Raw genomic sequence first — 15,377 nt, 5'->3', positions numbered from 1 at the left:
GAAAGGGAGAGTCAAGGTGTGGCCACTGCCCGTGAGGGTCCAAACAGGGAGCCCCCCAAATCACACTTTCCCTTAACATTTGAATTTTTAACTTAAAATACAAATTAAAAAATAAATGATCCATGTTTACCTCACTGAATCACAACCTCTGTTAATTTTATTAGATTTTCTTTCAGCGTTTTTAACCTTGTGGCAACCAGACTACAAATTCTGTATCCTGCTTTAAAACAAAAACCTATCACGTTTCCTTCTTTGACATTAATCTGACCGATGCCTTACACTCCATCAGGTGGATATACCACAGTTTACTCCGATTAATCAATGCCATTTCTCAGTTTTAGTATTTCTCGGAACAGGAGTTTCACCTGAACAGCAGACCACAATAAGGGGCTTTCTACAGCTGCCCGAACTTGGGCCTGGCTGGGGTTCTGTGTTCTGGAAGGAGACGAACGGATACAGCATGTAGAGGCAGGCGTTCCAGGATCCAAGTCCACCCCCCAGGTCAGCACAGGCAAGGGAAGGGGAAGGGGTATCTAAACCTGATGAATTCTGATAAACAGGATGAGAAATCAATCCAATAAACTAAGGAAGAGGGCTTCAAAAGACGAAATCTATAAAACAACCAAAGGCTATGGGAGAGCCCTTTTCCTATCTCCCCCAGGCCGGCAACAGGCAGGAGCCAGGACCACTGGGTAACATACCATGTCATGGCAGGATTCCACATCCTTTCCAATCCCGTGGCTGATCAGAGGTGGCTGAGAGGAGCAATTGATAAGAGATACAAATTCGTTCTTGTTGTTTTTGGGGAAGTCTTTGTATTCCACCTGAGGGGAGAAGAAAACTGAGGCCAGGTAGGGAAGCGGCAAATACAAACGGGGCCCAGCAAACAGGCAGAGGACACCTCTTTCTCCCTGCCCTCAACCTGAGGAGGCTCCACCAACTCCCACTCAGTCGGCAAGAGGCCGTCGGGGGGCCTGCTGTCGGGGGCACCAAGGGCCACAAGCACCAGGGCCCTAGCTTCCGAAATCTTCCAGGAACCCAGACGTCTGCCCAGAGACCCCAGTCTCAAAGAAGCCGTGCCCTTTTCTACTAGGCAGAAAGGGCCAGCACAATGAATCCATGCTTGCTAGAACCACCACGAATATTAGCAGCTTTGTTGTTATGGTTGGCTTGGATTTTTTACAATTTTATTACCAAAGGACAAGGTTACTCTACACCGTACAGGCCCGTGGGACTTTCCTTACCTCCCCGACCTTCTCAGGACCACCCAGGTACCATGTGCCCTCCACCACCCCTTCCCCTATATAAATAGACCTTGATTTAATAAACAAGGTACGAGGCTCATTTCCTGAGAGAAAACCCCCAAAAAAGAGGATGACACTGATGTCTGGACCACACAGCTCAGGTCTAACAGTTACCTGGAATCCCTGGACTCTGGAAAGATAGTCCAACTGCTCAGAGGGTCTTGTGAGAGGTCCATGGGGTACGTGGCCTGAAGAGATGTTATTCTTTAAAATGGTCTCGGCTGTGGGCGAGGTGCCCCCATATAACAATTCACGGGCTATCATGGCAGTTACCGTGGCCTTGGCAGGATTCGGAGCTGCCCTGGTGAAATCTTTGGTGTGGTGTCCTTGACTGACTCCTACGGCCTGGGCAACCTCGGGCACCATGGGAAGAATCCCAGCGGGCAGCTGCTGATGGCTAAGATAAGGCATCCTAAACTCATCCTCTTTATTGCCTAGGGAGGGACATGCAGACGGGTCAACACAAGGCCACACACGCCGCCAGGAAAACACTTTCCAACCCGCTGGCCCTCCCTCGGTGCACACAGCGGCACGGGGATGACACAAAGCTCAACACTGCTCGTCATTCCGGGAGCTACACAAATCCCAGAATCAAGTTCAGATCAGGACAATATTAACAACACACTTACTAGTCCCATTTTCATCCCCAGAGCCAGGTTCAAAAAAGGTTACTTTTCTTCCATCCCCTGGTTTTTTTACTGGTGTCTTAAAAAAAAAAAAAAAACAAAAAAACAAAAAAACAAAAAAGGCCATGAGCATAAATCAAACTCTTGCAAAATTAGTTCCTACTGTCTAAAATTAAACAAGCTCCAACCAGCATTGACCTGCAGTTTGTAACATTTTGCAATATGAAGAGGTGATCGGCAGAAAGCCTTACCCCCGCGCCGCCGCCCTGGCAGCCTCCTGCCCTCACCCAGCGACACTCCGGCCCACACAGCCTGTCCTTGAAGAGATGCCAACAGGCACACGGAACCAGGTACTGAACTCTGCACTCACAGGAAGACAGGGGAGCGTTTAACCGGAGGGAGCCGGGGGTGCTACACTGGTAGAGCCCACGGTGGGGAAGCAGCTCTTAGACTCTCTGTGTAACTAACATCCAGTTAAAAGAGAAGGGGTATTTCCAACGATAACGGGGGTGGGGGGGGGCAAATGTTACGAGATGAAAATTTTCTCAAACACGGGTCTCCTTTTTGAGAAGGTTAAGGGTGCTGTGAATGCTCTACCAGATTTTGGAACGAAACACCCAAACACCAAGTCCAGGATCTATGCAGATTCTCTGACGAGTGTCTGCAGCCAGAGCAGATGCCGTGTCCCACTGGGGACACGGCAGGCACAGGGAGTGAACCCATCCTGGGACCTCTCCGTGGAAACAAGCTCAGTCAAGAACTTGCTTGAAGGTACCGCTTACCAATCTTGAAGATTTTTATCTAGTGTTAAATTCATAAAGAAAAAGAAATCCCGAATCTAAACTGTGGATTTAGTTCCATAAATCACACTGTGCCGGTGTCCCAGAAAACCCAAAGCCTGCTGCTCCCCAACTAGCAGAAGCCTAAGGTTGATAACTCATTCCTGCAGGCCTCACTATGAGAGCACGACGACAGAACTAGACGTGTTAACTTCAAGCCCAGTCGCCTAGCATCCTACAAATGGAAAGAGCAAGCTGCCCTCCAGCAAAGCGTCCCGACCACAAAGATACGGAAACAAGAACGACTTAACCCAGAGCCACGCTTGGAGCCATGGACATGCAACTCCCCTTCTGACCACATTATAATGGTCCAAATGGATAAGACGCTGCTCAGCAGGGCTGTTTTACTGCCAGGAGGATGAAGCCTTGCCCTGAAGCTTGGCCCTGGAGGTGCCAGAGTCCCCTAGGATGAGGCGAGGAGGTCATCTTGCAATTAGAGAGCAAGGACACAGCCCCGAGCAGTCACCTTCTCCTCTGATTTGAGGGCTGGTTTGGTGGGCTGAGCCTGTGGGACTTTGAAACCAAGGATCTCCAGCATGTTCTCGGCTGCGTTGCGTTTGGCCACCTTCTTATTGGTGCCTGTTCCTTCCGCGGTATGGTTTCCCACCTTCACCTGCATGAGGACGAAGTCAGGGCTCAGACCAGTGCTTACGCCTTCAGAGTAAAGACCGATCAGGCATCAGTGTGCTGGCAAAAGAACCCGGCAACGGTCAGAAGCTAGATGCTTAACAGCGGTGCCCCGGAGCGGGCCTGCGGCGGCCTGCGACACACGGTGAAGGCAGCCCCTCCGACACACTAGACCACGGCAGCTTATAACGACTGTGACCAACAGAGCTAAAGAAAGTCGTCACTTCCTAACAGGACTACATCTCACAAATATCTGTGCTTCTGAGGTCCTCTGCATCCGTGGCATCTGCTCAGTGGAAATATTACCGGGGTGCGCTCCTGCACGCTCCCCTTCCCAGCCCCAGGATCCAGGTGCCACGGTGGGAGTATTTACACCAAAGATCTGCGAATACAGCGCAGCAAGCGCTCGGTTGTTTTGCTGTCTACTCCAGACTTACAAGACGGAGAAAAGGTTAATAATGCAAATTAAGCTTAAAAGCGTGTCAAGGCCGCAGCCGTGGCACTGTAACTAGCACAAAAAACTGGGGACGTCTGTCCAATCTTTGAAAATTATTCAATTCAATAAAGTCACTCATTGTTTAAAAACGAGTGAAGTTCCAACATTTCTTTGTTGTTTCACTTTCATCTTGTTTATGTAAACAAAACAGTCAATACCCATGCTAAGACTACAGTCCTTTGTCAGCAGCTTGAGCAACTTCTTTGCTTGAACTGGACAGTAGTAATGAAGCATTTGTGTGCAGCCTGACTTTATGCTACTCAAGATGACAGTTACACTGAAGTTACAGATGTATAAAACTGACAGTCAAGAGAACATGTATTTTATATATTATTTGTAAACTGTATGCTACGCATCCTTTGTCAGTGAAATTTATAACACACACACACACACACACATCCATAAACGCACACGCGCCCGGCCCCCTTCCCACTGTGCCACCCACCCCTAAGACAGCTGATTGTTAAACATATTCCAGCATATACCACTGCTTACAATCCCCTTCCATGCTGGTCTTGAGCACAGACCAGAACCAAAAGCCCCACGTCACAGAACTGAAAATCAAGGAAACCTTCTCTGGCCAGCGACAAGGGCTCGGGGGTTGAATCCTGGCCTTGCTGTCTACCAGCTCTGATCTTGGTCAAATGACCGATTGTCCTGGCACGCTGCAATCTTCCTTGGTAGCACAGAAGGACCATTACTTTTCTGGCCTTTTGACTGGGTAGGCTAAGTGACGGTGCTTCCAAAGTTGTAAACTGCTACACAAGAGTTAAGTACTGGGTTTTTCACCAGAAAACACTATTAAATTCAAATCACGATCAAAGTGAGCTGCCCATATGAATAACTGTTTAATGAGCATAAGGAGAAACACTCTGCACCCATCTGAATGAAGTGTAATCCCAATGTAAGGAAGATCCAACAACCCTAGACTCCAGATTTGACAGAAAGATTAGGAGAACAGGAACAGATCCTCTGATATAACTTGTAAAATTTATCTTCTGAAAAGAATAATATAAACCTTCAAGGAGATGTAATGAAGAGAAGCGTTCACCCACAATCCCACAGTCCTCGCACTCACACACTCCAGCGGTATGTCCAAGCTCCCACCTGCTGATACAGCAGCACGTGTGGTGCGCACACAAGTATGTTTTAAGGCGTCAGATTACTGCAAGTGCCACGGTCTTACTATTGATAACGCCTGATGGCAGGGAGCAGGGCCCACTGGAGCAGAGCTCCTCATCCAGCCTCCTCAGGGAAGCATCCAGCCGCTGGACCTGGCCCAGCCGAGATGGGATGTGGTCAGAGGAAGTCTGCCCATAACCCACGCCGACCTACCTGCATCACAAACTCTCTGCGGCGTGGGAGGCCTCGCTCCGTCAGAAGCATGTACTCCGGCTCCTTCTCCTTTTTCGCCTGCTGGATCTGGGCCAGCCTGCTGATCGGGTTCATCCCCTGGCCATAGTCTGTGCTGCTCTGTAGCTGAGAAACAATTAATGTAAAATCCACGTGCCATGTTAGTCGCAGAAAGGACTTTGCCAACTTAGAGATCGGGACGTGACAAGAGATTACTTTTATGTTGATCTAAGGGCCCGAATTAATCAGACCTTTTTAAAACTTTTTTTTTTTAAATTTTTTTTTTTTTCAACGTTTATTTATTTTTGGGACAGAGAGAGACAGAGCATGAACGGGGGAGGGGCAGAGAGAGAGGGAGACACAGAATCGGAAACAGGCTCCAGGCCCTGAGCCATCAGCCCAGAGCCCGACGCGGGGCTCGAACTCCCGGACCGCGAGATCGTGACCTGGCTGAAGTCGGACGCTTAACCGACTGCGCCACCCAGGCGCCCCTTTAAAACTTTTTTAAAGTTAAAAGATGCTCAGTGACTTTCTAGGATTGCACTGAGGTTGACTTTTTTAAAGGTCTTCCTGGCAAACCAACATCAGTATTTCACTATGAGCAGACAACTATCGTAATGTCTGCTTTTTGACAATAAATTACAACTTCACAATGGAGAAAAGAAATACAGAACACTATTCCTAAAACTCCCCTGAAAGTCTGTTATAAAGATGGGTCCCCAGCTTTCTTAGCAATGATTCAACATCCAAAAACTATTAAAAAAAACCCCAAGCTGACACCCAAGAACCCCACCATTCCTTCCCAGTGGCCACCTTCAGCGCCACAGAATCCTCACCCACAGACTCACGCGGATATGAAGAGCAGAAAGGAAAGTGCAGCAGTGAGCAGAGTGCTCGCTTTTGTGTCCTGGCCTTGACACAGCATCAAACTACAGCTGACCCTTGAGCAGCAAGGGTCTGAACCGCCAGGTCCACGCACAAGCGGGTTCTTCTTTTTCTGTCTTTTTGATAAATACACTATAGTATAGTATACTCAATGTATTTTCTCTTCCTCACGACTTCCTTAATAATGTTCTTCTCTCCCGCTTACTTTATTGTGCAAATACAGCATAGAATACACATATGTATGTAACAATATACAATACATAAAATGTATTAATCGACCATTTATGTTATTGGTAAGACTTCTGGTCAACAGGCTATTAGTGGTTATGCTCCTAGGGAGTCAAAAAGTTAAACCCTGGTCTTCCGCTGTGTGTGTGTGTGTGTGTGTGTGTGTGTGTGTGTGTGTGTGTGTGTCGGGGGGGGGGGGGGCGGTCGGCAACCCTAACCCCTGTGCTGTTCAAGGGTCAACTCGTATTGACAGTCGTGACAGAGCAGACCCTAGTATCCCTAAATATGCCCGAATGGACTCCTGCCCCTTCTCTGGGTGGGGAGGAGGGGGCAGGTCCACTGACACGGCTTAAAAAAATCCCGAAGAATCAGGTGGTGTTTGGTGAAACGTCTCATTCGTCCGCCTGTCCCCAGACGTCTTTCCTCCACACTCACACCAGTGCCAGGGGCGGTGAGGTGGAGTGAGGACGACTTCGCCATCCTGTCTGCAGACGGGCACTGCTGTAGTCACACCCTCATCCGCAGATGTGTGCGCACACCTGCGGGGGCCCCGCCGACCCCACCCCAGCTCGGGGTCGCGTCTGCCTGACAGGGAGTGCTCCCGGGAGAGCTGCACGAGGAGGCCCCGGCGCCCGGCCTGGCAGGTGGCACGTCAGCGGCCATCTGCTGTCACTAGGATCTGCCACCTAGTGAGCCTTCTGAAGCCCCCAGCCGTCTGTGGGCAACGGAAATACCCTCTTCGTTCGGGAAGGTTCTTACCCTGACTATGGATTTTGTTTTCTTTTTGATTCTGGGCTTCACTCGCTCGACTGTGGGCAGGGGTGGCAACTTCTTCAGCTCCTCAAGAACAGCTATGGCAGCATTTTTCTTCGAAATCTTCTTGCTCTTCCCTTCACCTTCTCCCACAAACTCCCCAACTGACACCTTGGTCACGAAGCTCTTCATGTGGGGGGGGCCACTCTCCCGGGCAACCTGGTTTAGAGGGAAAGACTGAGTGAAAGCGCGACAGACACCTCCTGCAAGCGGCAGGGCACGCTGCTTAGCGCACTACCTCCCGGGAAACACCGGCCAAGGGGAGTTTCGGTAAGACCCGTGAAATGAAGGGAGCACACGCGTCAGCAAAAGGAAACAGTGATAACCCTGAATGCTCTTCTCCCCTTGTTCGTTATTTTCCAGACTTCTTAATATTCTTGGGTCTGATCAGTCCCAGTTAGCAGCAAAGAAATGGGAAGCAAGTTCTGCTCCCGTCCTCCTAGCACAACGGCTCCCATCTGTGTCCCCAGGTCACAGACTGCTCTGAGTTTGGGGAGACCCACTGCAAATGGCAGGAAGGCAGCCGTCCCAGCAAAGCCCAGAAATAACTGCGACCTAAAGAGTTCAAGTTTAATATTTGCTCTGAGCCTCAAGCCAAGACTGAGCTTATTAAATACTGGCTGCTATGCATCCAGCCACAAAAAAGAACGAGAAACTTCTAAGCACTGGCAGGGATTTCCAGTACACAGTAAGAAAAGCAGAAACTGCAAAAGAGTTTATATAGTACCCTAACTTTTGTGTTAAAGAAAAGATTTGTATATACACACTTATATGTAAACAGACACACACGTGTGTTTATATACTTATTTTTGCAAAAAGAAACACAAGATGGATAAAGCAGAAACCAACAGAATTAATTCCCTACAGCAAGTGGGAGGGATTGGGGTAGAAAGGGGACAGCATGATACTGCTGAATGTATCTTTGTGCATAGTTTTGACTTTTGGTTTTACATATTGAAATATAAAAAATAAGTCCACAATGATGAGAGAGAAACAGTAAAATTGAGTATGAACAGAAACCTAAGTATAAAGTTATTCCAGGAACACACAGAGGGAAAAGAAAAACTGACTCCAGCTTACATTAGCTCAGATGGTCTTGAAAAGAACAGCTAAGTTAGAGGACTCACACTACCAGATTTCAAGACTTCCCATTAAGTTGCAGCAACCGTGCCCTCACGGTATTGTTTACGGGCAAAGAAAGAGATCAATAAAATAGAACAGAATGCAGAAACAGACCTGCACACATATGGTCTCGTGATTTCTGGCAAACACACCACAGCGCACCAAAAGTCTTTTAAATAAAAAAAGCAACTAGATATCCTCATGGGAGAAGCACAGTCTCAAACCACCACAAACAGGTAACTGGAGCCGGAACACAGACCTAAATGTGAAAGCGCAAACTATAGAGCTCTCCAAAGTAAACAGGAGAACAAGTCACGACCATGAGAGTAGCAAAGAGCTCTTGAAAGCACAAGGTACCAGCCATAAGGAAAACAAAACTGAAGGTCTTCGAAATTAAAAACTGCTCGTCACGGGGTGCCTGAGTGGCTCAGTCGGTTGAGTGTCCGACTTCGGCTCAGGTCATGATCTCACGCTCGTGAGTCTGAGCCCCGCGTCAGGTTCTGTGCTGACAGCTTGGGGCCCGGAGCCTGCTTCACTCTGTGTCTCCCTCGCTATCTGCCCTCCCCCGCTTGTCTTCTATCTCTCTCAAAAAACAAAAACAAAAACAAAACTGCTCATCAACAGACAACGTGTAAAAAATACAGGGAGCCCATAGAAGGGGAGAGAGTATTTGCAACATGTGTACCTGACAGAGGATTTATACCCAGAATACTGAAAGAACGCCTCAAGTGAACAATAAAAAGACCAACTACCCAATTAAAGAACACCTGACCACACACGTTACAAAACAAGATCTCCAAGTGGCCAATAAGCATGTGAAAAAGTGATCACTGTTTGTCATCAAGGAAATGCAAACTGAAACCACAATGCAATACTATAATATCCACACCCCCCAAATGGCTGAAATCAAAGCAACTGAGAGTATTGAGTGTTCACAAGGATACAGAACAGCTGGTGGCAGCATATACTGTACGACCACTTTGGGAAACAGCTTGACAAGTTTTATTGAACACCTGCCCTGGGCCTTGGCAATTCTGGGTGCACATGTACACAAGAAGACTTGGTTTTATATTTTATACACAATGGTTCCTAAAGTGGAAACAAGTCACATGTCCATCAACAGGACAATGGATAAACACAATTTTACATTCACACGGTGAAATGCCACATAGAAAAAAACTACTGACACACGCAGATGAGACTCAACATCAAACTACCCATATCATATCATTCTATTTACGTGAGGTCCAAGAACAAAGAAAATGAAGCTATAGTTATATCAGAAAGAGCTTCTTCTGGGTGGGTAATGTGAAAAGGGGACAGGGACGGCTGGAGGTTACGGGAGCCCTCCAGATCTGGACCCAGGCGGTGAGTCTCAGGCTTGTACAGAGGTAAAATCGAACAGCTGTGCACAGAAGACATGCGTGCCTGCCTGCAGAGGAAGCTTGTTTCACCAGACCGACGGCAGGAGATCTCAGTATGAAATTCGGAATGGAGAGGAAGAGCCTATGATGCTGGACTGAAGTGAAGGTACATACAGGGATCTTCTAGAGTTACCTGCCCACAAGGTCTCGAAGCGAGGACTCTCCTTCTGGCAGCAACCAGCACGCCTGGCACCCCTTGCTGGTCCCCACGTGCCACTCTCTGTGGAAGGGACCCAGGGCTCCTCGCAGGAACAGCTGGGGCCATTTCTGTTTGAATTTCCATTTCCACTGGCACCAAAGCTTGAGCGGGGCAAGTTCAAAGCTAAAACGTTTTGTTGCACCAGAAGGTAGTACATTCACTCAGACTCTGAAGAGGGGTGGTGAGGAGCACGCATGCAGGGATGACGAGGCCCACAAACAGGAGAGGAAGAAAACACCTCACAGCACACAGAAAAACTGTAACTCAAAATGAATCATGAACCTCAATTTCAGAGCTGAAACGACGAAACTTCTAGAAGAAAACACAGGAGTATGACCTTCGGTGAGGCAAAGGTAGCTAAGGTTGCACAAAACCACGACAAAACAAAAGAAAAATTAGGCAAAGGAGACCTTGCTAAAATCTCTTTGCTGTTTGGAAGATACTGTTTAAAAAATACGAAGGCAAGTCACGTCCTGGGAAAAAGTATTTGGAAAATACCTATCCGATAAAAGGGTTGTATTCAGAATATGTAGATAACCCCCAAAACTCAAAAATAAAAAACTCAGTAATAAAACTGACAGAAGGTGTGAAGAGACGCTCCCCCAAGGGAGACGCGCAGATGGCAAAGCAGCGCAAGAAAGACACTCGGCATCACCGGGCCGCACGGAGCCCCAACTGCACCGCCACCAGTTGCTACCGCACACCTGCCAGAAGGAACGAGTCTTTGTAAACGGACAACACCAAGTGTCGGAGGGGACGCAGAACGACGACGACACCCCCACACGGCCGTGGGGAAGGACGACGATACCCCCTCTCTGGAAACAGTTTGACAACATCTTATAAAGTTAAAGATACAGATTTATCATGCAACCCAGCAAATTCAATCCCAAGTTTTTACTCAAGAGACACGAAAACACGTCTCTACAGACGTGCATGTGTGTTTACGGTAGCTCTACTCACTGTCACCAACAACAGAAGCAACCCAAATGTTCTTCAACAGGGCGGTGTGTCCGCACAACTGGGAACTCCTCGAGCAATAAACACAGAAACTACTGATCTGTGCAACAAAGACACTCGAGACCTGTGTTAAGGTAAAGCAGCCAGACAAAAGGCAATAATTCCATTTTGTAATTCCATTTGTGTCACGTTGTGTGTGACAAGAGCAGAACCGTGGGGACAGAAAGAGGCCAGCGGTTGTCTGAGGCCGAGGACGGAGGAGAGGGACGGGCTGCGAAGGGAGTCAGGGCAGCTCTGTGGTGAGAGAAGTCTCAGGTGGTGACTGCAGCGCTGTTTACACAACTATCTACATTCATCAAAACACATCAAAGTGTGGAGTAGGGAGAATTCTACTGTATGAAAATTACACCTCAAAAAAGCTAACCCCTCACTTCCAATAACATCCCATAGGAGAACGTCAAAGGACACAGGAGCCAGCTGAATGGCAATGGGAGTATCAACACGAACGGTGATAATAACGATCTATGGTTTTCTTTCTTCTTTCTTTTTAAAAATGTTTATTTGGGGCGCCTGGGTGGCGCAGTCGGTTAAGCGTCCGACTTCAGCCCGGTCACAATCTCGCGGTCCGTGGGTTCGAGCCCCGCGTCAGGCTCTGGGCTGATGGCTCAGAGCCTGGAGCCTGTTTCCGATTCTGTGTCTCCCTCTCTCTCTGCCCCTCCCCCGTTCATGCTCTGTCTCTCTCTGTCCCAAAAATAAATAAACGTTGAAAAAAAAAAAATTAAAAAAAAATGTTTATTTTTTGTGAGAGCACGCACATGCACACAAGTGAGGGAAGGGCAGAGAGAGAGGAAGAGACAGAGAATCCCAAGCAGGCTCTGTACTGTCAGAGCAGAGCCCCATGTGGGCTTGACCTCACGAACCTTGCGATCATGACCTGAGCCGAGATCGAGCCGGATGCTCAACCAACTGAGCCACCCAGGCACCCCTTCTTTTTTTTAAAATGTAAGCTCCAAGGATCAAGAGTCACACGCTCCACTGACTAAGCCAGCCGGACACCCCCTAATGACTGACGACAATAATGAACATCTTGAATAAAAAAGCAGCAGCGGACCTCTGCTAATATAAATTAATGTTGTGGAAGGTTCTTCATGTGGAATGTCAACCTGCAAATGCAGAAAATGCACCATAGTAGTCCCTGATGCCAGGAAGAATGATCAATGACTAGATTCATTGGGGAGGTCTCTTAGGGAACAACCTTCAAGAGGCTCCTCGAAGGTTATGAATTACAAAGAGAAAGTCTCCTAAGGTGAAGCATCTGATGTAAACCAAGGAAACAAGTGTTACTAACACAGTAAAATGCCTTCATGTGATGCTCACTTCTGTGGGTTTCCTGCCCAAAAAAATGCATAACCTGAAACTAATCATGAGGAAACAATCAGACCAAATTGAGGGGCATTCTACAAAGTAACTTTTAAAACTGTCAAAAAAAAAAAGGGGGGGGGGGGCTGAGGAACTGTTCCAGATGAAAGGGAAACCAAGAGATGCCTCTACTAAACTCAGGGTGTGATCCTGCACTGGATACCACAAGAAGAAAATACTTTCCGTAAAGGACACGACAGGGCAGGTGGCAAAATGTGAATACAGGACATACGTTACGTAAGAACTACAGCAATGCTCAAGTTCCTGTATTTGATGATTAGACTGTGGTTATTTAAGATAATGTCCTTGTCCCTAAAAGATACTTGCTGAAATATTATGAATCATGCTATCTGCCACTTGGTCTCCAATGATGCAGCAAGAGCAAGAACAGGTAGAAAATAAAATATGTATATTGACAGAAAGAAAAAACAAATGTAAAATGTTAATCACTAAAAAATCTAAGTGAAGGCTAAATTCACTGTCCTTCCAACTTTTCCACAGGTTTGAAGTCTTTCAAAATAAAATATTCAAGAAGTGGCTAGGAAAACCAAGTAAGCCCAAGAAACAGCGGTGCTGTGCTCCCAAGGTGAGGACAAGCAGCCCCTCAGAGAATGGCCTTCACTGCCCCCCAGAGGAAGGGGTCTGCTGACAGGGACCAGCTGACACCTGTACCAGCAGATGGACTTGACAGAGCTCCCAATCACCCCCCACTCACCACCTCCCACCGCCTGGATCTCGCTTCAAACGCACCAGCTTCAAATGAATGCTTCAGATGCACAGCCCCACCCTGGCCCTTCGGGCAACCATTTTCATCAGCTACTCATATCACATCATGATGCCACCAATCTAAATACGGAGCTTCACCTCCAATGGATTTAGTGTGATGAGGTCACAACTGCCTCCCAGTGACTTTATCAATCAACACCATCACATTTTGTAACTAAAACTACGTATTTTATCAAAAGTCAAGCTGTATACATTTTTCCTAAAGAACTGTAGGAACAGCTCCTCTTTTCTCCTATTAAATACTTCTAACCCAGTTTTCTACGTGACAGGTTTGACTATTAAAAACTTAGTAAAAAATAATAATAATAACAACTGTTCTGGGGCACCTGGGTGGCTCAGTCGGTTGAGTGCCCAACTCTTGATTTCGGCTGATCCCAGGTCATGGGATTGAGTCCCACATTGGGTTCTATGCTGAGTGTGGAACCAGCTTAACATTCTCATTCATTCATTCATTCATTCTCTCTCTCCCCCTCCCCCTTTCTTCTCCCCCTTGGGTATGCACACGCTCACTCTCCAAAAATTTTTTGAAAATTATAAAAAAAAAAGTAACTGTTCATTCATTCATTCAATAAATATTTCCCGAGCATCCGTTATGTGCCAGGCAATCTTCCAAGTGCAAGAGACAGAACTGTGGGAAAGAAAAAATGAAAGCCCTTACTCAATCTAACAGTGGAAGCAATATGAACCTTTGATATAGGAGTTATTTAACCTAAGTACTCACATTAACAAACTCCATGCCACCAACACACACTGTTAAGGTCTTAAATTACCCTGTAAGATATTTACCCACCAGAGGGCACTCCCATTTCTTTTCTGTGACTCCTTGACTGTTCCTGGGTATAGGTTACATATTCCTGAACAGAAGTCTGAAATCTAAACAGAGTGGCAGTGGGGCAGAAGCAATCTGGTCTCCAATTCCCACAGATGTGGCATTCCTTCACTAAGGTTCCAGAAAGCTCTGTGATTCTCAAGGCAAAGACTAGCATGAAAAGGTGGCAAGCTTCACAGGGAACCAGGGTCCTGGCACCAGAAGTCACCTCTGTAATCTTGAGGTGACCTGCGAAGCTAGGCATCCCCCGCCCCAACAATCATGACACCCCTTCTATAATCTCTAAAAATCCATTTTCATGCTTCACTAATCCTTCACCAGGAAGAAAAAAGGAGTATTTCTTCCCTTTCCTGCAACAGGTACCCAGGGAGACCTTGTGGCTTTTTGGAACGAAGCTCCCACCTAGTTCCCACTCAACAACCAGCCCTGTTAATCTGTGTATCTCATTTCTCCCCAGCCCCACTCCCAACAGATGAGGAAGGGCTAGAAGGGATATAGAGCCAGGTGAGAAGATACAGCCCTAGATCCATCTGGGGCTCTGCTCAGGGAGGCGGACAGTATAAACCAGGTCCTGCCTGCCAGGGTGAGGCAGGGATGGGTGTAAGGGGATGCAGGATGGCCCCATGATCCAAGTGAAACTTCCCATCCCACCTGTGTCCCATGGCAGGCCGGGAAGCAATGCTAGGTAGAAGTCAGAAATCATCATCATGCAGCTGACAGATTAAGGCCTGAACTCAGGAGCCAGTGCAGGGCACGAGCACATTAATAAGAGAAGGTATATATGTTATAAAGGCCAGGCATGAATTTGGGGATCACTTGTAACTGCAAAAATGCTACATAATTATTTTACAGGATAATAAACTTCAAGGAATCTTTAAGAATAGGACAAAAGAAATTTATGAACCACTTAAAATTGTTTTAAGCAAATGCCCCACCTCACATTACATTTGCTTAGAGAAACAATGTACAAGTATAAAGCATTTTGAAAAACTAAATATAGTCTTTGTAACTCTAAAAGACCAAAGCATTGACAAAGAACTTTGCATTGTATATAGTAAAACACAACCTTGCATAACCAAGCATGGAAATCAAAAGGAATTGCAAAGAATTCACCATGTCAGACCATTAATGGAAACTTAACCTCCCTTACCTGCCTAGTCTATCTGGACTCACTGGGTCTTTGAAGGAAACATATACTAAATGTATCTCATTTTCCATTTTGAACTAACAACCTATTAATTAATTTTAGACCATAAAGTCTCTAACAACAAATGAAGTTATTAGAGTGGTGAATTAGAAGGCAAAAGCTACACAAGGATGAAACTGATGTCTTTTTCTTTTTTAAATATTTATTTTGAGAGAGAGAGTGTGTGCAAGCTGGGGAGGAGCAGAGAGAGAGAATCTCAAGCATCAGCACAGAACCTAATGTGGGGCTCGATTTCACAAGCCATGCTATCATGACCTGAGCCG

At 46.8% G+C, this 15,377-nt stretch overlaps 1 protein-coding gene across 13 annotated transcripts in view; it reads right to left on the bottom strand.

The window, feature by feature from the left end:
* STAU1 (staufen double-stranded RNA binding protein 1) overlaps positions 1-15,377 on the bottom strand; it is an 81,943-nt gene that overhangs the window by 2,415 nt on the left and 64,151 nt on the right. For 11 of the 13 annotated variants that reach the window (XM_053199841.1, XM_027046783.2, XM_027046786.2 and 8 more), the window contains 6 exons: positions 7,118-7,330; positions 5,228-5,371; positions 3,236-3,382; positions 1,934-2,009; positions 1,419-1,738; positions 702-824 (listed from right to left, as the gene is read on the bottom strand). In XM_053199841.1, coding sequence (XP_053055816.1) covers positions 702-824; positions 1,419-1,738; positions 1,934-2,009; positions 3,236-3,382; positions 5,228-5,371; positions 7,118-7,330 — 1,023 coding nt within the window. The remainder of the gene's footprint in view (positions 1-701; positions 825-1,418; positions 1,739-1,933; positions 2,010-3,235; positions 3,383-5,227; positions 5,372-7,117; positions 7,331-15,377) is intronic. The other 2 variants (XM_027046792.2, XM_027046791.2) reach the window with 1 other exon arrangement.

This window comes from Acinonyx jubatus, chromosome A3, assembly GCF_027475565.1.
Source record: "Acinonyx jubatus isolate Ajub_Pintada_27869175 chromosome A3, VMU_Ajub_asm_v1.0, whole genome shotgun sequence".
Classification (NCBI taxonomy): domain Eukaryota; kingdom Metazoa; phylum Chordata; class Mammalia; order Carnivora; family Felidae; genus Acinonyx; species Acinonyx jubatus.
The sequence above is the reverse complement of the archived record's forward strand: the minus strand, read 5'-3'. Positions and strand labels throughout refer to the sequence as shown.